Source organism: Mycteria americana, chromosome 6 (assembly GCF_035582795.1).
Source record: "Mycteria americana isolate JAX WOST 10 ecotype Jacksonville Zoo and Gardens chromosome 6, USCA_MyAme_1.0, whole genome shotgun sequence".
Taxonomy (NCBI): domain Eukaryota; kingdom Metazoa; phylum Chordata; class Aves; order Ciconiiformes; family Ciconiidae; genus Mycteria; species Mycteria americana.
The window spans coordinates 37849967-37876167 of NC_134370.1; the positions used below are offsets into that span (position 1 = coordinate 37849967).

Below are 26201 nucleotides of genomic sequence, written 5' to 3' on the forward strand. Positions count from 1 at the left end.
GTTTATTGTTCTTTGTGGTTTCTCTTGCTGTGTTATGCTGCAACCTTGGAAAACCGTAAGGGCTTTTGCAGTGTCTTTGCCTCTCTCAGGCTGTTCCTGCTACAGGTCCTGCCCTGAGGGACGCTTCATCCAGCTCGTCAGCTTTGCTGAGCGGGAGGGGGCTCCTGGAGGTGCATGGGGCAATGAGGAGGAGCAGCTCACTAAGCCAGACTTTAGGAGTTTTGATCTGAGATTAGGCAGGGTAATCTCAGAGGCAAGTCTGGGTCTAGAAATCCTCGTGGATGAATTGCATACCTGTTATTTTGGTGACAGCGTGGGGTCAGAAGGCTGTGAGACTTGAGTTGAAGTTTGAGGTGACACATCAAAAGGTACTGATCTTCCCAACTGCTAGAGGTCTTTCCACATTGAATTTAGGTAGAAGTGGAAAAACCGGTGATGTTGGGAATGGCCTCCCCAAAGTCATAGTTTAAAGTTGGAAGGAAGAATGAAAAGAGGCCAAAGAGTGCTGCAGGATGGGACTGGCAATACACATTGGTGGTGCAGGATGTGGGGGAGGCAGCTCGTCCTGCTGGTGGCATGGGACGCTTCTGATACTGCAGAAAAGTACAAATCGATGAGGAAACCAGGATGAGAAAGCGCCAAGCACCTCTGCTTCATCGCCTTCCGAGCAGCCTCGGTGAGCCCGAGGATGCTGTGCATGGACACAAATGCTTGCAAAGAGCCATGGTGACTAACTGCACTCTGGACACGCACTCTTGTGTGATAAGTTGTGCGCACTGCTTCCCTAAATATTATCTTTTTGCAGACTTTAACAATTGCTGTCTTTGTTTGCTCCTGCTTTGATAAGGGGAGATAGCACAAGCAGTTCATTCAAATATATTTGCCTTGCTCTCCAGGGGGTGCTGAAAGTGTCATTCCTCAGATAGCCAGACCACGCGTCTCTGTTTCCTGGATTACACCCTGAAGTCTGTGGAGGGTAGTGGATTTGGCTTCAGACCTTTGAAATCCAAATCCCTCTCTACCACAGAGGGAGATGGAGGCATCCTAACTCTTTCCCTGGCTCCTGGGGAGTTATTTAGGAGCTCTGTGCAAGGGATTGCAACTGCTGAATAACTCCCGCAGCAGCGCAGGGCTGCTCTGTGATTTTTCAGACTGTCGTTTCTCTGACTTCCATTATCTGACTGCAGTTCGCAGTGAATCGCAGCTGCCAAGGGTGGAATAAGTGGTTCCTGCTTTAACTACATCTGTATGTAATTTGTTGATTTTAGAATAGTGCACAGTCCAGCCACCATTCACTGTTATTTGCCAAAACAGCACAGGTTCATTTACAGCAAAAAACTCCTTATCAGTGGTTTGGCATCCCTTCATTTTACTGTCTCTGTTTTCAACATATTTTTGGCTTTCTCCTGAGATCTTTGTCTGCCAGCTTCATCATGAGATCTGGATACAGACTGTCCACTGTCAGTCCATTCTTTTTGGATAAACCCTCATTGCAGTTGCCTGTGTATCAATAGTGGTTGGCATTGCCATTGCACCAGCTTCATGTTAAATTGGAGGGAATCAGGTCGATGCTTCATGTGGACACCCTGCATCTAGAACTTCCTTGCTGTAGGCACTGGACATTTCCCTATGCGTTGTACTTAACAGAGCTTGATGTTTCCCAGATTTGCGTTGCATACAATTTTTAATTACTTGTGTCTTGTTTTCCACATAGAGAAAGGAGATTTCATTGCACTGGATCTTGGCGGTTCTTATTTCCGAATTCTGCGGGTGAAGGTATCGCATGAAAAAAAGCAGACGGTACAAATGGAAAGTGAAATTTATAATACGCCTGAAGATATCATGCACGGCAGCGGAACACGGGTAAGCACCTCTTCTCTAGGATGTCTCTCTAAAGGTTAGCTGCTTTCACACTGCCATTTTAGAAAAACACCACAAGAATGACCTTAGCATCTTAACAGTTGCACCTACAGCATGCACAGACTCGACTACAGCTCTTTGTCGATATTGAAAATAAATAAGCAGTAGTTACTGTAATAGGGCATGCATGGGTGCTGCAAATCTGCTGTCATTGTGTGGGAGACTTTTGGCTGAGTGAGGGGAAAAAATGGCCTAGAAATAAAAATTCTGACTTTTATAGTAAAGTTACTTTCCACAGGTAGGAAGGGACAGCAGGAAAACAACTTAGTCTTTGTAAGCAAAGGGCATGACCAACCCTGCAATTGTAATGTTAGATGAGGGATAGAAATACCCATTAAAGCCACGTATCTGTCCTGGCAGTCTGAGCAACTCGGTGTTCATGAAAAGTACAAGTACGTTAGAAAAATTACAGGAAGCTGATAGAATGTTTTGGCACAATTTCAACTTAATTTTTGCTGAATAAATGATAAGGTTTTTTTTAATCTTCCATGTTCCAAGAGTAGTGTTGTGGTTTAGCCCCAGTTGGCAATTAGGTACCACACAGCCGCTCGCTCACCCTCCCCCCCGGTGGGATGGGGGAGAGAATCGGAAGAGCGAAAGTGAGAAAACTTGTGGGTTGAGATAAGAACAGTTTAATAATCGGAACAAAATAATAATAATAATAGTAGTAGTAGTAGTAGTAATGAGAAGGAAAACAACAGGAGAGCAAGAGAGGAACAAAACCCCGGAAAAACCAAGTGATACAACCGCTCACCACCCAATGACCAATGCCCAGCCAGTCCCCGAGCAGTGATTGCTGCCCCCTGGCCAACTCCCCCCAGTTTTAGCTACTAGGAAGAAAATTAACTCTATCCCAGCCGAAACCAGGACAAGTAGAAAATGTTTGGATCCATTTACTTGGTTTTCAAATGGGGTTCTTTGGAAGAATTTATTTTCTTTTTATGATCAGGAAGTGGATTACAACGAATATTTTACTGACAGATTTGTCTCCGTGTCAGTGTAAGACAAAACAGGTAATTTTCATTGTTGGAAACAGCATGTTTTTTACACTTTTTACTAGAATGAGATGCTATTTAGGAGTATGAGACCTGGAGGAAACTTATAGCTTGTTTCAGAAGAATAAACAAAAGAGGAAAAAAAAAGAAAACTTATGCAAACAGCATTTCTACCCGTAATATATTTTCTGTAGTCACCTTAATACCCTTAACGTATGTATCTAGTAACTGCTGCTGCATTCTTATGCACTAGTGAGTGTAAGATGGCAATCATGGCTTGTAAGTAGCACTGATAAAAGCATTGCTGTGATACCTGAACCACAGCAATAAAATACCTTTCCTGTAAAGACTTTTCCTAACATTATTACTTTGTTATCTGGCCAAAAAGTCGTGCAGCGGCTTTCCCACAGAACGGTTTTGGAGGGGAGCTGAGCTGAGCTGCCTGTTGCTGGTAGAGGCTGGGAAGCTGGGTGGGTTGGCCGGAGGCAGGTTTGGAGCGCAGGGTTGCTTGTCCATAGAGGGGTGTCGGGAGCTGGAGGGCGACAAGCATCAAGGCTTGCCCGCACACCCAGGGGGCAAGTGTCTGTTCACGGGAGGTAAAGCAGGCTGACTTAAGGTGAGACTTGATGGAGACATGATAAGGGTGGTAAGGAGAAGCCAGGAAAGGAGACATCAGGTCTGCATTCTTTCCAGGGCTTTGTCATGTTTACATTTTAATTTTTAAATATCCGAAGGCCATTTGACTGTCGGGAACCAGCAGCGTGGAGCTCAGACTGATAGGCTTTGTCATGGCTTTTAAACTGAAAGAGAGGCGAGCAAGGCTTCCAGTGACCCTGAGGGAACAGTCGCTCCCAGTATTTAAGTACCAGGAAAAGAAGAGGAGAACTGGAAGCATCATCAGAATTGCATCGGGGTTCGAAGTTGTCCCATGACAATATCCAACCACGACTAAAACGCTTGCTGTGAGACTTCACAGGGAAGCATGGCGGATGCCCGGGAGGTGCACAGGCAGGTGATGATTTGGTGCTTATGACTGATGCGTATGGTTGAGGTTCTCCGAAATCTCTGAGCCAGATTAGTGGAATACTTGGACTGAACTGCCCGTGTGGGGTAGGCTACTAATACGTTTTTCAGCAAGCTGTGTCATTAACTTCAGTGAGTTATACTCTTAAAGTCTAATACATAATGAGCTTATTGAAAGGATTGCGATTTATGGCTTCATGCCTCACTAGCATGGTTCGTTTTGATATTTTCTACTTCATTGCATTCAAACTTCTATTTTTGCCCATCTGTCAGGCATGGGCCAACAGCTTTGCCAGTCGGAGACAGTTCCCTGTCAAAGTCAAAGGCAAAACTTTCATTGACTTCAACAGTGTAATAGCAGGTCTAAAATTTGTAAGAAGCCTGTCTTCCGTGTCAACTTGGAGAACTGGAGCATGCCTGAGGCTTGAGTTTGGTGTTGCTTTTTGTGTTCTGCTGCCACTGGGGGTAGGTTATGGATTTGTGGCTGTTCTCCCGATCTGAAGCTGTGGTTTCCTTGCTCCTTAAGTCTTCCCCATTCAGGGGCTTGAGCTTGTAATGGGCTTGAGCTGAGTAATGGGGCTTGAGCGGTGTAATGGGCTTGAGCTGAGTAATGAAGCCTGATGTCATATTGCTCGGCGTCTTGTGGTTGTATCACTTCAGGTCTATAAAGGGGTAAAATCTGACTGGTCCTTTCCTCTTGGCTGCGGCATTTGCTCTGTCCATCTCTTTGACATTTGATAAAATATTGGGCTCACACTGTTCCCTACTGTACACGTGTGGGTGGACGGGAATTTGGATTTTTCCTCAATCCGCCTGCCCTACTTTAATGAAATCCACAGGAACTTTGTACGGTTGCCTCTACTGTCCTGTCAGAATTATTTGGCGTTTGTAAGGTTAGGATGTTAATATGGGCATGGGCACATACAGATGCTTCCTTGAGCCTCCTTAGGAAAAATCTTATGACTGTCAATGGTAGCAAAATTAATAAGTGCCTCTCTCTTTCTTTTCTCCTTTTGAGCAGTGCCTTCCCTCTGTGCTTTATTAAAAACAGTAGCACAGCCAGATCATGCATTACTGACTAGACACTGCTACTGTAGTGTCAAGAATGTGGCTAATAGTTAACTACATTTGCCCGTGCAGGCTGCGGCACGAGTTACGCTCGCGCGCCCCGCTGCCAGCCCAGAGCCCTAATGACTCACGGTGCATTGCTTGCAGCAGGCTTGCTTGCTAACTCATAGAGGCAAGCTTCGGCAGGTCCTGCCGGGACTGCACGGGCAAACACCGGCAGGTGCACGGACTTTCCGGAGTGCGTTGGGAATGCGCAGGGGTCTCTTGCAGTTGGACTTACAAAGCAGGTCCCGTCTCTTCTCTATGCAGTCGTGGTTCGTTGCATGAGAGGGATTTTTGTAGCAACATCCACAGTCAATATTTCTGCTTCCTGCTCTCTGAATTCCTGAGGGGTTTGAGGTTGGCCCCTGGTTATCATTTGTAATCCTGGGAGCAGCTGAAAGTTTAGTAAGATTGAGTATTTAGCAAGTTACCTTCAGATGGAAAGCACAATAAAAACACACGCTCCCTGTTATTTCTGTGTTCCTCCTGGAGAAGTTGTCATATTTTATTACTTAACTATAGTTCTTCTTTTCATAACTCGTTTTCCTCTCTCCCTCGTCTGGACAGCTGAAAATAGTCTTACAGAAGTGCAGCAGCGTACATTGCTTTCCCATGCCGTTTCACTGTGTGCGCTCAGTGAAATGTCCTTGATTTGCCCAGGACAATGAATGGCAACATTTTCCTTGGGAAACTATTGTACTTTTGCTTAATCAAATCTGACCTCCTTTTAGGAATGGGTTTAAAGGTGCTCTGTTAAATTGTAACTTTACACATACCACTTCTTGACCTGCTTCAAACGGCAAAATATTCCTCTTCATTTTTTTGTAATTGCTGCAGCCTGTCTGTAGTGCTTTCCCATCTCTCCGAAACACTGTAAATTGTTCTTAATAAAGCTGCGCAGGCTAATTGCAACCAACAGATATCTTTTTGTACTCCCTCCCAATTATCCTCAATCTTCTGGGCAGTTTTCCTGGCCTCGTCCCACCAATGCTGCAGATAGGGTTGGGTTTTTATTTTTTGCAGGGAGTTAAAATGTGAAGCACAGTTATCTTCTGGGTCAGGCAGCGACTTGTTAATAGTTTGACATCCATTTGTGGTACGGGTCAGTTCAAGGCATGTCTGGCTTTTTGGTACTGGTAGATACAAATGTGTATTTTTGTTGCTTCAATTGCTAAGGCTTGATTTCAGCTTTGAGTGTTGTGATCTACCTGAAGGGCTTTCCAGGCAGCTCGGTGTGAGAGACATCCATTGCCTTTGTGCCCACACGCTCCCTGGCATGCCTGGCTCCTGGCCTGGCTGGCAGGGACGCATGGTACTGTTGTCACAGGGTGCCATCAAGGGGCCATCGAGGTGTCTGGGTGGGAATTGGTACCTGCGGGCCTCATGCAGGCGGCCTGCTTAGTTCAGCATTTTAAAAAATGTAGAAAATGTTCCCATTTCAGGTTGTTTCTCAGAGCATGTAAAATATTTAGATGAATCTCCTGGGTTTCCTTTTTGTTTGTTCGTTGTGTGCTTTAGGAATAGATTTGAGAGACGATGTCCTTTTGGGTGGCTCCTGCAAAGTGCTGGGTTCTCTGGTCTCCGCAATGCTTGAACGAAGCAGATGTTATCTTCTTTGCATCGCTGTAAAAGTGCTCAGCTTCCTGTGGGACTGGATCCCAAATGTTCTTTTGGAGTGCTCCTTCCTGTTATTGAAAAGTTAAAAGAACATTTTTGTTTTCATCAAATCTTAAGTAGAAGGGTTAGAGCAGGCTTGAGAGCCACGTGCCGCTTGTTTCAGAAAAAGTGTTTTTATATGGGTGTAAAAGATGCCATGCAGAATTAGGTGCGTAAAATGACAATGTATTTCATAATTTATTAATTATTAAGGTGTTAATGTACACTGCCTGAGAGTACTTTCATAGCTATGTCATTTACATATCTTTAAAAATTTGGAGCAGATATTTTCCCGTTTCCCCTCACTCAGTATAGTTTTCATATGCAGTTTGAAATGTTTTCTACCTGAAACTGTATCTCTAATTGTGGTGGTTTTATACTTTTCATTTTCTTACAGCTTTTTGATCATGTTGCCGAATGCCTGGGAGACTTTATGGAGAAACAACAAATCAAAGACAAGAAATTACCAGTAGGGTTTACATTTTCTTTCCCGTGTCGACAATCCAAGCTAGATGAGGTAAGAAGATTTCACAATTTTCTTAATACGCGGAGGAGCTACCATGTTATTAAAACACTGCTATGAAAGCAGTATCCCAGACAGGTCTCATTTTCAGGATAAATGAGTGTTATATTTCACTGTCAGACTTCATGTTTGTGTTTATGTTTCTGTCTGAAAGAGCTGGTTAACAGATGACGAAGAGGCATCTGATGTTTTCTGCTGCCTCTGCGTAAGCTCCTCAGTATTATGGTTTACCATGTAAACACGGGAGCGGTTTTGCCTGCCTCCTGTGCAGCCTTTTTCACCTCCATGGGCTGTAACTGGGAAGGACCCAGCCCAGCAGCCTTTGCTCAGATTTTGTTGAACTTCACAAGTGTACGCACTGATCCGGATCAGAGTCTCCCTCCTGAGCAGCAGTGCTCAGCCGTGCCACCGGCTGGGTGCTCAGCACTGAGGGCAATCAGGCAGGCCACCTGGAAGCAACGTGCTTTAAAAAGGGATGGAAATAGCCAGCGTTGTATGAAGTGACTGATGAGATTCCCATGACAAGGATGGTACCGTATTTTCCTTCTTTTGCTCATTATATCACAAATGACTCAGCAGCCTCCTGGTACAGCATTGCTATGGCAACGGCGTAGCAAATTAATGTGGGGAAGTTAAATCCGTACAAAACGCTAAGAGGTTTCACCGTTAAAGCACGACCTGCTTTTCTAGCTTGCAGGTCTCTAGGTTAGCCTGGTGCAACAGGTCCCCAGATGTTGGTGCTGAGGAGGGCCAGGTGAGACACAATTTTTATTACATTTCATACTTCTTGAGCAATGCTGAGAGCTGAAACCAAGGGTGCTTACTAACTCAGGGCCTGAATGTAGTTAAGAACAGAGAACTGCCTTCTCCTGCATCAGTTCAGAAGAGATGGGTTGATTTTGGTGCAGCTCTCCAATCTGGCCATGGTGCATGGCAAGGCTCAGGCTGCTGACTGCAGCAGAGTCATGCTGGGGATGTGGTTGTGAAGTTGAGTTGCCCTTGAGAAAATTTGTTTAGCTGCATGATGAAAGGCGCCTGTTTGTGGGCTGGTTTGCTCAAGCCAGCTGGGATGAAATCATGCTTGTGTGGGGCAGGGGTAGGCAGGTAGCATGTGGGATGGCTTAGGGACACCTGTAGACACCTGTAGATGAGCAGTAGCAGAGCGGAGGAGGATAGTAATGGACAAGGGAGGGTGTCTGTTAATTAAAAAAAAAAAAAAAAACACCACCAAACAATAAAACTCTCTTTCTGAGAGTTTTTGTGATATTTTGGGCATTTGCAGAATATGTTTTTCTGGATTCTGTGGCACATTTGTTCCTGGATTGCTGCTTCTGTGAGGCTGTGCTTGCCTGGGTGCTGATTTCTTGTGCTTGGCGAGCAGAAGGAGGCAGAGTGGTCCTTGGTTTCTCCAAGGGTGGCAAGATGGCACCGCATGGTTGGGTCCCGCTCAACCCTACTGCACTCCAAGGGTTCCTCCCTGCTGCCAAAGGCCTTGCTGGTGAAGCAAAAAATCCTTCCAGCACAGCAGCCAGTCACGCTGAGAGGAGCTGCTCTTTGCCAGTGTGGTTTGACCAGTTTCCTGAATGATGAAAGTCATGCGGAACAAGGGGCCCTTCTGCCCATTAAAGCTGTGCCTGCAGAGTGGGCTTTGCCCATGGTTTCCCTGCGCAGCAGCGTGGGGCTTTGCTGGGTTTCTAAATAATGCTAACGAGGGCAGCGCAGTGGCAAAACTTCGCAAACTGAGTTTGTAGTTTAGTGGTAGTAGAATACCTCCTGGTCTGGAAAGAGCTGCCCTAACCCTTCCGTCCCCTGTAGCTATCCCAGTTGGGAGGGTGAACATGCACGTGACACGTGGTTGATTTTTAAGCTGAGATATGGGCAAACGTACACGTGGGCAATGGCTGCTTGTGCCTGTAGGCTTCAGCTTTTCTGGTTTTTAGCTTCTTGGACTCCTGTTGTGATAGATGTGAATAGTGTGGTGGGTATGAAAAGCTGAGCTGATTTGAGTCGTCTTTCCTGTCGACTACTATCAACGCTCTTTTCTTTCTTTTATTATTATTTACTTTTATACTGAATGCTCTGAATCAGGTAGGCATTATATAAATAGAAAAAAATCAGATGTAGTCATTACTTTGGGGGATTTGCAGGCTCTTTATGACAGTTTGCAGACAAGGAATTCAATACCAGGATTTCCTTTTTGATCCATGCTGTAAGTCGGGGACATAGATTGCTACATTTCCAGTATTTCCATTTGCTTCAACCCATAAACATGATCCCACAGTGAAACAAGCCTGGACAGCTGGGATTCCAGGCAGCGACTGTGCAGCAGTCTGATCCCTGCTGCGGCCGAATCCTGGACGTACAAACATCACATCCCTTCTCTTCAGTCAGTGCCGCGCAGTCAGCTTTTTCTGAAAGCAGTCAATTTCCATGGCCCAAAAGGATTAAATGGTTTTCCAAGAAAAACTGTCGAGGAGTAACAGGGAGAAGAGTGGGCTGAAAATACAAATGCAAACAAACCATTTTCTAGCAAGGGAGGGGAAAACAATTTCCCATCTTTCAGCTTACTGCAATGAGAATCAAAGACTACCAATTGTCTTAGGTTGGGTTGTTAGGTCATATAAGAAAAGAGATCCAAAGATGCATTTGAAGTATAAAATCTTGTTTTTAAGGAAAAAAAAAAAATCAGTTTGTGTCTCATTGTGGCGTCCTGTTGAATATTGGTCTCTTGTTTTATCAGGGTATTCTGATAACCTGGACGAAACGCTTCAAAGCAAGCGGAGTGGAGGGAGCAGATGTTGTGAGGCTGCTTAACAGGGCCATCAAGAAACGTGGGGTAAATTGTACTTCCTTCTTTTTTTAACTCTGTATCACAGCAAACTGGCGTTTCTTTGCCAGGGACCATCCTTCATGTCACTGACTTCAGCGCGTGATCTGATTGACGGTGCAGCTCTGCTCTGTGGCGTGAAGATGTGTGGTTTTGCCCTTTGCTGGGAAAATGGAGCGACATCAGAGCTGCTGTGTGGAAGCCGTGATTTTCCTCATAGACAAAACTGAGTTACTGTGTTGTGGTTTGTCACTGGCAACCTTCAGCAATTTTATCACTCTCCAAAAACTGAGAAAGTGCTGTGTGTCAGTGCCGCAGCTTTTCAGCGATACCGACACGTCCCGTTCCTGAGAAAATGCGTCTCGTAGTCTGGGGTCAGCTGAGTTTTGCAACTGCCTTGCTTGGGAGCAGGAAAGGAGTAAAGTAGAAGAGAAGGGGGATTTCAGGCTCAGTGAGCTGTGTTGCTCCCTGCAGTTTCTCACTGCTGATTTTATAAAGGGTGAAGGTGACCAGGTTGCTGATTTAAACAAATAAAAAGGCACTGAGCGTGAGATGGAATGAATTTGGGTTTGTGTAATGCTTGCAGCCAGGTGATATGTTGATTACTCAGTATTCAAATTCATTGGAAACTGGGCAGTATTTGCTCTATTTGGGCAGTTGTGGACTCTTAAGCAAACCTGAGTTTTACTGTCACCGAACAACATTACTGTAGTCAGTTACTGTCATCAGACTTGGTATCAGGTAGAATAACACACTGAAGAAGCTGGAAAGGAATGAGTGCGTGTCGTTTGGATAGCTTATTTAATTGCATTATTTGCTTATATTTTTGTATTAAAATCTTCACTTGAAATAAAACTTGTAGATGTTTTAAGTGAATTCTATGAGAAATACGTAACTTGGGAATATTTTCTAGATTGACTTCTCAAGCAACTGCATCAAATTACTGCATGATGTTTAACTGCAGAGTTCCTCCCTCCCTCATGTATAGCCCTTTTCTTTCCTGCCTAAGGGTGCTTATGTGAGAGCAGGTTTTTGCTCTCTAGAATTACACTACTGCTGTTCTATTGTTTGCCTGGTGCATTAGTCTGCTCTCATTGTCTTCTTGGGTACGTGGGATAGGGAACTGGCAGACAGAACAGGTGATGTTTAAAAAGATGAGCTGCGGTATTCAGACAAATTATTTGTCTCCTGTTCCTTGTGAAATTAGTTGTTATAAGCAAACCGGTGATAAAACACAAGCAACATTTTCCAGAGAAGCCATGTGGTCCAAGTAATGTTTTGTTCCTCCGTCAGGACTACGATGCAGATATCATGGCTGTTGTGAATGACACCGTTGGGACTATGATGACCTGTGGTTTTGATGACCAGCGTTGCGAAGTTGGCTTGATCATTGGTAACGCACATTGCTGCTGCAGCATGCACGTGGCTTTTCTCCCTTTGCCTGGCCTGTTTGGTTAGCACCTTCTGATGTCCTTTCCCTAAAGGCACCGGCACCAACGCCTGTTACATGGAGGAGATGCGGCACATCGACCTGGTGGAAGGGGATGAGGGCAGGATGTGCATTAACACGGAGTGGGGGGCCTTTGGAGATGATGGCTCGCTAGAAGACATCAGGACCGAGTTTGATCGAGAGATTGACCGTGGATCCCTTAATCCTGGGAAGCAGCTGTGAGTGAGGCAGTTATTCGTGAGCTTTGCTTCTTTTGTTTTCCGCTCCGTGCTCCCTTTTCCACTTGTGTTATAAATTCAGCAGTTCAAGAAAGCTCGACTTCGCCCGTGGTGAGGCAAACCACAGGCTGGGCTGGGCTGGGCTGGGCGGTGCGGTGGCACAGCTGGGCTTTGCCTCCCAGTGTTGCCCGTGGACAGGTGGGTGACTGCTGCTGTCCCCTCCTGCAGGTTTGAGAAGATGGTCAGCGGGCTGTACATGGGGGAGCTGGTAAGGCTCATCCTGGTGAAGATGGCCAAGGAGGGGCTGCTCTTTGAGGGGAGAATCACCCCTGAGCTTCTCACCAAAGGGAAGTTTGAGACGAAGCATGTTTCTGCCATAGAAAAGTGAGTACCTATCCCTTTTCGCCCCCTGTGTTTCACAGTGACTCTGAATGGTCATTTTCCAGCATCTCTTTTTGCTTTGTGGGGAGATGTGCTGCATTGGGGGTGGCTGCCATCCTCCAGCGCAGGTGCAGAGCTGGCATGTGGGGACCTCCAGCAGACAGTCTGTGCCCTCCTCCCCAACATTTCTCCCTTTTTCTGTGTTGGGAGGAGCTATGAAAGCCTACCAGTCCGTGCAGCTACAGGCTACGTGCTGTGCTACCTCTCACCCTGCTCGCAAAAACTCAGAAGTGGCTACCCTGCAGCTAAACACGGGAGTGAATTGGCTTAGTGCCTCCTAGCAAATACTTGTGTTGCTCCTTGCTGTATCCACGGGATCGCTGGGCAGAAAGAAAACAAGCGTGACAAGGCTGAGCATTCAGTCTCGTAGGCAGTGCCGGGTGCTACACGGCGACCTCTGAACTATGTGCCAGTTGGTTTCTTACGGTGTCATCACCCTTTTGGTCAGTACTTACTGGCTCGTCCCCCTGCGTTTTTAAAATTCACATCACTGGGATAGTTTGTACTGTAGTCATTGGGCCGGCTTTTCTTTTCAAAGTGCTGCTGATTTTGGTGCAGATGTATAGAGGTACTGTTGATTGTGAGCGCAACGCCAAGGGAACAGCCAGTAACTTCTCCAATGCCTGTTGCCCCCTGCCCCGTTTTACTCCTGTCCCTGCAGACCGTCTTATCTGAACAGCTTTCCATTAAATGTGTGTGTTCATTCGTCTTAACCACGGGGGTCTCTGTAATGGACCGATGTAATGTTGAACAACAATGAGAGAAATGCAGTTATTGAGAAATTCAGTTATTAAGAGCAAAATTTGCCCTGAAATCCCACCTCACTCCCTGAAGAGCACTTTGGTTATAAGTAGGGGGCACATCCCTGTGCAGCTTCAAATTCCTAGCTGATAGTAGCGGGATGCAAGTGTCCTCAAAAAGATGCGTGGAGTGCAGTTAGTAACGACAAGATATACTCCTTGTGTTTTTGTCTGGGAAATGACCGAGCTGGATGTGGATAAGTTTTGCCAGAAACTTTGCTCTCAGCCTGAGAGCAAAATGTGGGAAAATGCAGTGCAGGAGGCAGAAATTCAGTGAGGTTTTAAAAGTCTGAAAAGAGACCCATTAGGATGAAATCACTTAGGCAACCTTCGTTCAGGGTTTTGTTTTTCACACTGGGCTTAATTTATGGAGACATATGAGCAAGCAAGCACGGGATTAGGTGTGCGCTCAGGCTGTGCTGAATTGTGGGGCTGGTGCCTCCTGCTCCAGAGAGGAGAAGCTGTTTGAAGTCTAAAGCATCAGTGTGATGAAAAAGCATTTAATTCCTCTGGGTCTGTAAAAGTGCTTGGAAGTTGCTAACTTTCTTGGGGGTGCATTGAAGGAGCTGTCACGGGGTTGCTGCTCTGCTTTGAGTCCCGTGCTGTTGGACCAACTGCAGCCTGAGCTACATGCTCTGCTCCTGGGGGACGCCTCGGCTCCATGGGACGGGGCTGGTCCCGGTCCCATGCTTCGTGCTTTCCGAGTACAGGAAGCTCGCTCGGTGCGAGAGTTGGTCTGACCATCTGGCACAACGAAAATGTGGTCTGTGTTGGAGAGATTATTGTTCGACAGGTTTCCAGTGACACGATGTACCTGTTGCCTTGTGGTAAATGAACTTGAAGGAGGGCAGGCTCTTGGGTGTATATGGGAGTAATCTTGCTCATAGGGTGGCTGCTATAATACCTGGAATTGCATGTTTTGTAGGTGGCATGTTTGCACCAGGCTTTAATTGAAAGCTGTTTCTATCCATGAATCAATGCATATTTAGAGCATTTTATTTCAAGCCTCATGGAGCTTCCCAGTCCAGATCTCTAAGAATTTTCTTTCTAACCCCTTTCTCAAACCCCAGGCAGGGACATCCATGGTTGGATGCGCCTCTGTCCCGCATTTTATAGCTCCCCCACTAAGGAGTACCCTTTACTGCTCTCTCTTTGTAGGAGCAAAGAAGGTTTGAACAAAGCCAAAGAAATTTTAACCCGCCTGGGGGTGGAGCCGTCCCACGAGGACTGCATCGCCGTCCAGCATGTCTGCACCATCGTGTCCTTCCGCTCGGCCAACCTGGTAGCCTCTACACTGGGTGCCATCCTCAACCAGCTGCGGGATAACAAAGGGGTCGGCCGCCTCCGGACCACCGTGGGAGTCGATGGCTCCCTCTACAAGATGCATCCACAGTGAGTCCCTCCGCTCCTGCCATTAACGCTCTTCTCCTGCCACGGCCTGTGGTTTGCAAAGGGTCGAGCATGTAACCCCAAGATGTCACCCAGGCATGCGGTTTGGGTGTGAGATGAGGAACCCGAAACGTGGGCGTGGGGGTTTGGTCTGAGATGGGGAGCTTAGAGGAAAGGAGAGATGTCTTTAAGTGAAGAAGTAAGGTGAGATTTTAAAAAAACAACAAAACCACAAGAAAAGAACCAAAACCCTGAGTAACTGGATACTGCAATATCAGTGAAAACTATGGTGGTTTGAGTACATACCTTGAGGGATCTCAGTAGACCTCTTGGAAGGAGAGTATGTTACTTTGTGCCCATGAATTGGGCTTTGAGGAGACCTGCATTAATGCACCTTGATCTCCATTTTCAATTTAAACTCAGTTGTTTTGAAAATGGCTGTGCTGAAGCCTATTTTTTTTTTCAGTCTTTTCTGAAGATATACGTGGAAACCAGGGGAAAAAATTGGTGCTTACATTTCCATGGCCTTTTAAAAACTGGCTTTGTCTTTTTTTTCCCCATCTTGAAAGTTACATTTTTAAACAAACAGCTGTTTAGATTTATGTGGAAATCAGAGAGGAAGTTGAGCTCTTCTGCTGTGGGTGTACCTGGTCCTGGTAACAGGGTTTGGTGTGAGTCTTAGTATCAAAAATAACCCCAGCGCCCAAGCCCTAATGCTGCAGATGTTTGGGAGTGGCTGCTGGCCCGTGTGTGCTGGGAGAGCAGCACCTGCGTAAGGGTTTCCAAGTTCAGAATAAAGAAATGGAAGAAATATGCAGTGTGTAGGTGTAGTTTATGCACACAGGGGTAAAAGGCTTTTATTTAGTAAATAATAAGGGGTGATAACACGTCAGTTTCCAGTCTCGGCTGTAGGATTTAGCTGTGGGTACCAAAGGGGAGCAGAAGCACAGCGTACAGGACATCCCTTGGCATCGGAGCAGGCTGGGAGGGCTGAGTGTCGTTTATGAGGAAGCTTGTGAAAGGAGAAATATGTTTAAGGTTTCATTTTCATTTTCTCATTATTTTGTTGAAAAAAATATTTTCCTTAGTTAAAGAAAAACATAAAATTTTGGCAAACAACAAAATTTCCAAGAATGCTATTTTGACTAGCTTTTCCAGATGGGCAGGTCTAGGGTGTATTAAGATAACATACGTGGGCAATTTTTGTTTCTGAACTGTTTCCCCACACCATCTAAACCAGTGAGTTCAGGACAGCTTGATCTCCAGGAGAGGAGATTGGAGCAGCATTGGAGCCAGGGGGTTTCTCCCATCTAGGGTCAGGTTCTGGGGATGAGACTCTGATGCTGCCCCCTGCTTTTTGCTGGCTTTTCTTAGAAATTCAGGAGGAAAGAGGCCATAGGGAAGAACCGCTCTTCCCTGGCAGTTTTCCTACTTGGGAGGCTGTAGCTGGTTTGGGTGTGATGAGGCTCCTCGCTCCCCTTGCAGTCTGTCTGTGTCGGCAGCACAGATTTTGGGGGCCGCGGGGGAGGCAACGCAGACGGTGGGCTTGCAGCCTCCCCTCCCCGCAGGTACGCCCGGCGCTTGCACAAAACCACCCGGCGCTTGGTGCCTGACTCAGAAGTGCGGTTCCTGCTGTCGGAGAGTGGCAGTGGGAAGGGAGCAGCGATGGTGACAGCAGTGGCATACCGGCTGTCGGAACAGCACCGGCTCATCGACGAGACGCTGGCTGAGTTCAAGCTCACCCACGAGCAGCTGCTGCAGGTGAAGAAGAGGATGAGGGCGGAGATGGAAGCGGGGCTGAAGAAGAAGACTCATGAGACTGCCAAAGTGAAAATGCTGCCCACCTTCGTCCGCAGCACGCCAGATGGGACAGGTAGAGGCATGCCCTTGCGGGAGTGAGGGTATCGGCTCGGCTGCGGGGTGCCCAGAATGGGTTCCCAGCGATGGGGCTTGGGTTTGGTGGGGGGTGAGCAGATCTGGTGCAATGAAACAGGAGCCTCCTGAGCTGTGCAAAGGAGGAAATCCCAGCCCCGGGCAGGGCAGCCTGCACTGCCCTTGTGCATATTGCCCCAAGGTGCAAGCAAGCCAGGGCCTGGGGAGATAAAACTACAGCTGGGCTCATAACCCAAACCCATCCGAACCCTGTCTGCACAACCTGGACAGTTCTTTGCATTTCAAGGTGGCTGGCCAAATTTCTGCTTTCCTCAGGGAACAGTTGTGTGGGTCCTCTTTCCCTTGTTGGTTTAAAACAAAAAAAACCCCAAAACCACAAAAAAAAGGGCTAGAATAATCAGAGCAGCATCTAAAATCCTCCTTTGATGAAGATCTTCCCAACTGAGAGTTTCTAAGAGATTTTATATCCAAGTGCTTTCTGGGGAAAGCACTTTTTAAGATTTTGTTTATGGTCCTTTAAATACACACACATATTCTTTTACAGAGAACGGAGACTTTCTGGCACTTGACCTTGGAGGGACAAACTTTAGAGTTTTGCTGGTGAAAATCCGTAGCGGTAAAAGGAGAACAGTTGAGATGCACAACAAGATCTATGCCATTCCTATAGAGGTGATGCAGGGAACAGGAGAAGAGGTGAGTTTTGCAGCACTGCTACTTTTAAAATACCTTCTTAAGAGCGTGTAACATGTACAGCTTCAAATGCGTGATTTTTCTCTTTAAAGCTGTTTGATCACATCGTTACCTGCATTTCTGACTTCCTGGATTATATGGGGATAAAAGGCGCACGTCTTCCTCTTGGCTTCACGTTTTCCTTCCCTTGCAAGCAGACCAGTCTGGATGCTGTAAGTTCCTTAGTATCTTTTGAATCTGCTTTTGTGCTTATGCTAGTCCTGATTTCTCTGCCTTCGTATCATCTACATGACACTTACAGGGAGGTTGTACAAGGGGAGGGTTCATGCTCTGACCCTGACCAGTACATCTGCTCCTATAAATAGTTCCTTTAAAGGTAGTAATGCAAATGCTGCTCAGCCCATGGCTGTGACAGATAGGAGCATTTAAATTTTCCATGGTGGTGGTATCCCTTTTTTAAGGTATTGTGTTTTTTCCTATCGTATAAACCTGCTGGACTGTGATATTTCCCGGGTTTTGCGAGCAGTAAGCAAAAAGTCCATCCCTGCTGCCAGCTCCTGTTCCCCAGCTGATCTGGTCTCCCTGGATGGAGCAGAAGGACCAGGGCCTGCTCGCCTATGTCACCCTGCAGGTGACAGCGTAGCCTGTCAAGTGTACCCTTTTCCTCTTTGCTTTTATGTTTAACTTCTTCACTGCCACATAATTCCACCAACTCCGCCTGCGCAGCTGTTAAGTTTCCTGTCTACTTAGCACTTTTTTTTGAGGAAAAACATATTTTCTGTCACACTTTTTTTTTTTGAGCTTGTTGTTTCTGTCACACTTTTTTTTTTTTTTTTTAATTGCTCTGGAAATTTGGAGACCAAGCATGATTAGTAGTTTTAGATGCAAATTCCACACTTGTAAAGAGATATTCCTTTTCTGTAGAGGGCTCTCTAGAATTTGCTATAGAGACTCTTCTGTGTAACCTCACACTAAAGCATTTGAAATGTCAAATGTCCAGAATAACATTTAAGTCTTAGCGAAAAATAAGATGAATATTCATATATAAGTAAGGAGGAAATAGGCAGTGATGTTAGGAACAGCATTTAGAGGTCCAGCTCTAAACTGCTGTCATCTTGCTGATGATAGGAGGCTTGGTCAGGCCAGGGAGACTTTGGAGTGTGACTGAGAGAGAAGACAGGTTGTTCAGCAAAACGTAGCACCCATGTTGGTGAATACTGGAGAACCTCCTCCTTGAGCTGAGGGCTTCTATGAGTCCGTGTACTGACTGGCTGTAAATATTCATGGCCATTTGCTGGGGCTGTGGGGTCGGAGCAGCAATGTGCGATAACCTGTGGTCACCTGTGTGAAGCGTTGTGATTTTGTGCTTTTACCGGCTGGTGAGGTGGGTGAATGCAGTGAAGTTATCAGATGGAAATGTCCTTAAGAGTCCCTTAGAGGACTGTAGGATTTTTGGGGCAATCTGTAGTGCACCGGGAAACTTGATAACCTATTTTCTTTCTTTTTAGGGTATCCTTCTCAATTGGACAAAAGGCTTCAAAGCTACAGACTGCGAGGGAGAAGATGTGGTGTATTTGCTTAGAGAAGGAATTAAAAGAAGAGAGGTGATTTTCTTTTTGGTTTTATTTTTCTTTTTCTCCTCCTACTTCTCCTTCCCCTCCAGACCTCATGGGTCAGGCTGGTTCCCTCTCGCAGGGTTTATGTGCCTTGAGGAAACGGGCTGTGCCTCCTGTCCTGCACAGAAGGTGTTTGCCTTGCAGCAGGTCCAGATACAGCAGCCCCCGATGCCATGTGGCTGTGCTGGCTCTGATGCTGGCATGTAGCCTGACCACCACGTAGGATGGTCTAGAGGGTGTGCAGTGGAAATGGGAGAGCTCAGCCACCAAACCGAAATTGCTACTCAAAATGAGGCACAGTGGGGATTTTGTTTCATTGCTTGTTTTTTTTTCCCCCAGAGACTTCTAACTTGCTAAATTTGGCAGAACTTTCAAGGCTTCTTTCAAACCCTGTGGCAATTTTCACTGCATCAGAGCATGGCGAAGGCAGGAGTTTTCAATGTAGTGATTGCAGGAATCTACCTCAGTGCACCCTAAATGACAGTTTTCCCCCCCTCTCAACCCTTGTTCTTGAAAAAGCCTCAAGCAGCTTAGCTGAATCTTTCTAGGAAGGGAAAAAAAATAGCCTGAGGAGAGCATTAATATTAGCAGAATTTTATCAGCAAGTGAAGAGAGGACCTTAAAAACCTTTGCTACTGGATTTGCTACCTCACTGCTGTAATATAGAACGGCGACAGCACTCTACCATGTGTCTGTATACAAGATCTGTACTTAAATATATCTAAGCCAAAGAGAACAGCCAGGAGTATACTTTCTTCTGAAGACATAGTCCATCCTAGGGAGAACATGCGAGGAGCCTTAGCTACCTGCTAGTAGATTAAGTTCCTATTTCTGCATGTGTAAAATCAGGCTGGTACTTTCAGTTGTTTGTTTCCAGTGTGCTTTGACAGAATTCCCAATGGTGTACTCCTTTTGTGTCCCCTTTGGTGTGAGGGGTTGCCCCAAACCCAGAGTTCTCACTGCTTTATTTCTCTCTTCCAAAGGAGTTTGACTTGGATGTGGTGGCCGTGGTGAATGATACAGTGGGCACAATGATGACTTGTGCTTATGAAGACCCAAACTGTGAAATCGGACTCATTGTGGGTATGTGTTAGAGCTGCTTTTTATTTGGCACTTTTTTATTAAACAGCGTGTCGACACATCTGTCTGTGTTCTCGTGGAGACATCCCTGTGGCTAACTGAAAATATAGCTAGGGTGTCCAGGAGTGAAGGAGTTTGAGATTTACAGCTATCCCTTCAGAAGCAAGCTGCGTGAAGGAATTAAGAGCAAAAGTCAACAGCCAGCTTAGTTCTGTGCATGATCAGTTGAGATAAGCACAGGCTGTAACGCTGAACAAATCCTTCCTGTTTTACCTGGGAAGGCACCGTGCTGCTTGGTAAGCAAGCAAACATGAGCTCAGGTAGCCTCACCAGTTCCTGGAGTATCTGTTAGTTTAGCCCGTAAGAGTTTCCCTGCCGGGGTGTTCAGGTAGCCCACAGCTTCCCTTGAGCACATGGTGTCTCAGAATAAACTTGTAAAGCCCACCCACAATTACTGAATAGCATGTGATGGAAAGCTCTGATAGACAAAGTGCAGCGACTGACAGCTCCCTTCCCAGCAGTGAGACAGCTGAAATAATTCCACAGGCGACTGCCGATGCCTTTGCAAATGCCACGCTTGGGCTGCCTGCGGCACAAGGCGGTGTGAATTCCCAAAATTCTCCAGAGAAACGAGTTTTCAGTGGAGAGAAGGGGACGAGGTACCTGCAAGCTTTAAGAATGTTTTTAGTTGCAAGGTGGTTTGTAGGAAAATAAAATGCCACTGATTTCTCCTCCAGACAGTTGGAAAATGTCCAGGATGAGTCAGCACAGTGCAGTGTGGGTAGGAAGCCGTGTCTGTGCAGCTCTGTCAGTGGCGTGTTTTCAGGGACAGAGTTCCCTGCAGGAAGGACAGCGTGTCCTTGGGGTGCTGAGAGCATCCTCTGAGGACCGTCTGCTGCAGCCCTGCCAGATATGCTCTCCAGCCAGCGTGTTTGTGTGCAGAGCAGAGGGTCGGAGGTGGCCTGGGTACATCTGGGATAATGAGAGCAAAAGCCCTGGGGCTCTGACAGCTCCTTCTGCCCTGCCTGAATTGCCTTGGCCAGACTGAGGGTGCTTGCTGAGGAGCCTGCAGGAGCCGGCAGCCGCCCCGCTCTCCCCAGTGCAGGGGGGTGGGTGAACTTTCCCGCTGTTGCTTGGCAGGGAAAAATACTCCTGCAAGGGAGAGTTCGTGTCACACTGGTGTCCTGTCTCTGCCCAGTGCCGCCTCTCCTGCCCAGGAGAGCCGATGCTTTGAGTCTCCACTGCTGAATACTTTGGAAACTGCCACTGATGAGACCAGGTCTCTGCTTTTCATTTGCTAGCAACAGGATATCATCGAAAAGCCTGTCAGCCTAACAGCTCGTATTTAATCGGTATCCACATATTCAGGCAGCTCATATTCAGCCTGTTCTGGACGACAAGACTTTGCGTTGGGAGGTTGGCCAGTCCTGATGGTCCACAACTGGGTTTGGTGTGGTTTGGTTCTGCAAACCTGGGTCTCGGTCTGCAAGCCCAGACTTTCCCCCCCAAAACCCTGTGCTGTGGCTCAGCTCTCCTGCAGCAGGGGAGTACTGTGGGAGGATCTATTTTTGCTCAGACTTTATTGATATAGTAGCCTAAAAAAATCACAAAGGAAAACAGACTTGCTGATATAATTGGTGCAGAATCTGTGAGGCAGGGTTAAATTAGTTTGGTAGGCAACTTCAAGAAAACCTTTGCCCCAGGCAGCAGCAAAAGCTGCCTCTCTTTGCTAAAAAAGCTTTGCTCCCTAAGGCCTCTGTGTATGTGGAGCACTTTGTAATTGCCATGCTCCTTAGGATCCCCTTTAAGAAGAATCAGATATGGCATCCTTTCAACATGGAAGTAACATTCCTGCCGGAGAAACTATTTAAGCAATTTGAATCGGAAAAAAACCAAGCAAGAACTAAAAATTACCCTGAAATTAGCTGGTAAAACCCCTGCGGTTTTCTTTGCCTGATGCCTCAGAACTTGCTGAGGTGTTTGTGTGCAGAGCAGAGGGTCGGAGGTGGCCTGGGTACATCTGGGATAATGAGAGCAAAAGCCCTGGGGCTCTGACAGCTCCTTCTGCCCTGCCTGAATTGCCTTGGCCAGACTGAGGGTGCTTGCTGAGGAGCCTGCAGGAGCCGGCAGCCGCCCCGCTCTCCCCAGTGCAGGGAGGTGGGTGAACTTTCCCAGTTCAGCAAACTTTCCCCTGAATTTTGTGGGTCCGTGGGCTTTGTGGAAGGTGGTTCCTAACTTTAAAGTCCAGCTGGTTGCTTGCTGCGCTTTTGGGTTCAGAAGCACATGAGGGTTGGTGTGCCAAAAGTGCTGCACTGCTGCTCCTCCCTGTAGCATGGGACCCTCAGCCCAGCTGGCCTGGGTGAACTTCTTCTCTGAACCACCCTGCGCAGTGCACCACAGCAGTAATATTCTCCCTCAGCTCAGGATTAGTGAAGAGTGGGGATTTTTTGTGACGTTTCAAACGATGATTTGACTTCATCATTCAGAAAAAGCACATTCAAGATCCCCCAGAAGGTTTGGTCAGGGCTGTTGTGCTTGTTCTAGCGTTGTTTTGTTCCAAACAAAGAGTAATTTCAGTATTTCCTTCTTTCAGGAACTGGCAGCAATGCCTGTTACATGGAAGAGATGAGAAACATAGAGATGGTGGATGGTGAGCAAGGACGGATGTGTGTGAACACGGAGTGGGGAGCGTTCGGGGATAATGGATGCCTGGATGATATCAGGACAATATATGACAAAGCGGTTGATGACTATTCACTAAATGCTGGAAAGCAAAGGTACTGCGGGATAAATGGCATGCTAAGTATAAGCCAGGCTGCCTTAAATGCTTTTAAGAGAGAATTGGGTTTCTCCCAGTCAGAGAAGGGAGAGCTTAGGAGTCAAAAAGGACTGCAGCCCTGCTATCCTGTGGGATCTCCCTCTTCTGTGCTTTTCCTGGTCACTGCTTTTTTGCAGCTTATTCGCCACCATGGGACTGCAGCAGGGTTTTTGGTGAGAACTTCAAGAGTCTTGAAATTATGAAGAGACCCTTTTACTCATCCCGTGTTGTACTGAGGGGGCTAAGATGGCTTGTCATTCTTTTGCTCTTGGTCTTGGTTTAATCTCTTTTAGCTGAACTCTCTTTGTAGAGGGCTCTGTAGAAATCCTCAGCCTAGACCAGCCAGCATGGTTGGAGCTTGGAGCTGCTCACTGTAAAGCAGTCAGGAGCTTTCTAGCAGTTGTAGCCAGCTCTTAATTTCAGGTAATTTTCTGGGCACGTCATGTTAGACGACCTGCCTTTCTTGGCCCTGGAGGTTGGATCCCATTTTGGGGGTCCAGCTCTTGTTTGGGCAAGTGCTTCCCTGCCCCCTTCAAGAAAGAGCTGACAAGTAGGTGTACCCAGCACTGATAAAACTGGGCTGAGACTGTTGCATGCCCAGGCTACAATTTTTCATAATTTCTCTGCAGCAATGCTTTGATGCCAGGAACTTTTAAAAAGATTTTGTGACTAGAGTAAATCCTCCTGAAAACCTGGGGGATGCAGGCAAGATGGTAGGTCCCTTGGGAAGCTCTTCAGAACTTAGGGCTCAAACAGACACAGAGAGGCAGACGCTGAGTGAGCCTGATGCAGCGGCAAAGTTGGCATGGAGTAAGCAGCCAAAGGCAGTATTGGAGACTGCCAGGGGGAATAATTTATTCCAGAGAGAGTTAGGCACTCAAGAGGATGCTTGCTGGATACAAGCCTGAGAGAGCTCTTAGTATTAAATGGACTGCATGGCCTGCTTCCAGCAGGATGGCATGCTGGGCTCCACTCAATCCAGGGCACAAATCCTGCTTTAGAGCTTCAGGAGGTGAAATAAAGGATGCATCAGTGAATGCACTTTCCAATAAATGGAAAAGTGTTTAGTTCTCATCGCTAAGGGCGCAGCTCACAGACCCCAAAATGCTCCATTCAAACCAGAACGATGCTGGAGAGGAAGGAGCGCAAAGCAGACTCCTGCCCTCCTCAGCACAGGGCTGCCCCATACTGGTGCCAACCATTGCTCGTGGACCGCTCCTTGTCGTGTGCCGGGAAGAGGTCTGCAGGTGGAAGATATTCCCTCTCTCTAGCCTGGGCGCAGGCCTGCAAGTGGGAAACTTGGGTCCTGTGTGCAAAGTGGGGGGCAAGAGGGGTTCAAGACAGCTTGGTTCCTCCCTGTGGTTTTTGGACTGCTGGTTCCCTACTGGAAACCAGGTGCTGGAATTAACAGAAAAGCATAAACCGACCCTGGACCCCCAGCTTGCTAGTTTACAGGTCAGTGATCCTGTGAACCTGCCGGACATACCTTTTCACACCTTTTTATCTTTCACAGGGTTTTGCAGCACAGGACTCCCTTAAAAATGCTGCACTTGCAGTGACTGTACCTGTGGTTTTACTGTCATTTTGCTGCACAGAGCCACTGAGCTTTTTCTGTTGAAGGTCTCAGCCGTGCTTTAAGAGGGCTCCCAGATGTTGTGCAGTGGAGACAAGTTTTCCCTGGGGTTCACTCAGGGCTGTCACTGGGGGATACATGGCAAATTTGGCTTTCATCTGGGCACCGTTCTGCTCTCCGGCAACAGGTTTTCATTTCTTCCATCTGGGAGAAGTACCAGCCATCATTAAGAACAGCCTGGCTGGGGGAACATAGTAGTGAGGAATAGATGAAGTGTTTGTAGATGGGCTCACAAGGCTTCCCACTGAGTCTTCGTGCTTTTTCTTGCCCAATTTTTCTAGTAAATGGCCATTCTGTGTAAATCGGGTTGCGTATTTCATGTCCCCAATGTGCATGGGCAGGACACCTGGCTGACAACGCAGCTGCGATGCTGCCTTTCCAAATGTGAGCAGCGTCCCTCTGAGCTGTGCCGCTGTCTTTCATCGCAGGTATGAGAAAATGATCAGTGGGATGTACCTGGGGGAAATAGTTCGCAATATTTTGATCGACTTCACCAAACGGGGGTTCCTGTTCAGAGGCCAGATTTCAGAGACGCTGAAGACCAGGCATATCTTTGAAACCAAGTTCCTTTCTCAGATCGAGAGGTAAGAGCACTGCACGGGAGGCTGTTTAGGGTGAAGTAGTGTGGTAACGCTCATCCAGTGACACTGCTGGAGGGGAGGGACAGCTGGAGAGCATTGCTTGGTTCTCCAGAGATAATTCTGGTTTCAGTAAGAGCCTGCGCATGTGCAGAAGGACTCTTTACAACATAATCTGAATTTCTAGCAATGCTCGCTGCTAAATCATGGGAAGGGCTGCCAAGGATTCCTTTACTGTATCATTTTATTTGCTTGCTTGGAAATCAAGACATTTTCCTGTGCCCCTTGTGTGTGTCTAGCTGTAATTGTTGAACTGAATGAACGCTAGCTGAATGAGCACTTCTTTACTGGATATTTTTTTGTCTTTATTGCTTGGACTCTGTATTTTAAAGTAATCTCAAAGTCTGTTGAGTCTTTATGGGGGGAAAAATGCCAAGTTGGTCATTAAAAATATTTTCCTGAAATGCCCTTTGGTAAGAAAAGAGAAGGGGAGGCAATGCAGAGCTGGACCTGGAGCCTGCGCCCCTCTCCTGCACTGCAGCGTGGTGCTGGGGTGAATGAATTTGCATTCCCCGAGGTCTCTTGCACTGGCAGGAAAGGCTGCTGCCTGCTGTGGGTGCATGGATGCAGCCATCAATGCAGTGGGGTTTGTGGCAGCGGCTTGACTGAGGGAAACCTTTCATTTAACGCTGTGTTCTTCTGCTTCTGCAGTGACAGGTTAGCCTTGCTGCAGGTGCGAGCCATCCTCCAGCAGCTGGGGCTCAACAGCACCTGTGACGACAGTATCATTGTCAAGACCGTGTGCGGAGCGGTGTCGAGGCGAGCAGCTCAGTTGTGCGGTGCTGGAATGGCTGCGGTTGTAGATAAAATTAGGGAGAACAGAGGATTAGAGCACCTGGAGATAACGGTTGGTGTGGATGGGACTCTGTACAAACTACATCCACAGTGAGTATGCACCTTCTTAGCATTTTTTTGCCTGCGATCTGTAGCACGTTGCTTGTACATCTGTTCTCTTGGTGCACCAAACTGGTCTCTGTTACTTGCTGGGATAAGAGCCAGGGAAAAGAATTCTTGATCAGGGGTGGTCAGGGCTTTCTAAAGGGCAACGAGAGGATCAAGAAGGACTTGTGAAAGATTCTTGGGGCAGTGACAAACTGAAGGGGACGCAGCTTGTCAAACAAGTTGGAAGCCACGCAGCAAGGGAAGGATCTCTTGGCTATGCAAAGGCAATGACAGAGCAGTGCTGAAATGCCTGGAGCCTCTTTGGAGGATGTTTCTGTTCAGCGTGCAGAGGAGATGGGCTGCTGTGAAGCAATGGCAGGTGCGGGCAGGAGTCTAAAAGAGCTGGCAGCAGGAGGAGGAGAGGACTAGTGCCCATCTCTGGTGTGCATGGAGGGAGATGGGTGGGAAGGAGACAACTGTACATGGTCTTTTCTCTCCCCTTTGCTGTGGTACTAGCAATCCAGGCTAACCCCACGCAGACAGAGAGGCAGGGGTGGGATGCAAGTGCTTTTTTCCTTTAACTCCCACTGCTCCCAGTC

At 47.0% G+C, this 26201-nt stretch overlaps 1 protein-coding gene across 1 annotated transcript in view; it reads left to right on the forward strand.

Moving 5' to 3' along the window:
* Positions 1-26201, forward strand: part of HK1 (hexokinase 1) — a 38392-nt gene that overhangs the window by 10231 nt on the left and 1960 nt on the right. Inside the window, exons 3-17 of the mRNA XM_075505363.1 lie at positions 1715-1863; positions 7102-7221; positions 9968-10063; positions 11348-11447; positions 11539-11722; positions 11951-12106; positions 14122-14355; positions 15921-16225; positions 16790-16938; positions 17028-17147; positions 18444-18539; positions 19535-19634; positions 22225-22408; positions 24511-24666; positions 25372-25605. Of these exons, the coding sequence (XP_075361478.1) occupies positions 1715-1863; positions 7102-7221; positions 9968-10063; positions 11348-11447; positions 11539-11722; positions 11951-12106; positions 14122-14355; positions 15921-16225; positions 16790-16938; positions 17028-17147; positions 18444-18539; positions 19535-19634; positions 22225-22408; positions 24511-24666; positions 25372-25605 (2383 nt within the window). The remainder of the gene's footprint in view (positions 1-1714; positions 1864-7101; positions 7222-9967; positions 10064-11347; positions 11448-11538; positions 11723-11950; positions 12107-14121; positions 14356-15920; positions 16226-16789; positions 16939-17027; positions 17148-18443; positions 18540-19534; positions 19635-22224; positions 22409-24510; positions 24667-25371; positions 25606-26201) is intronic.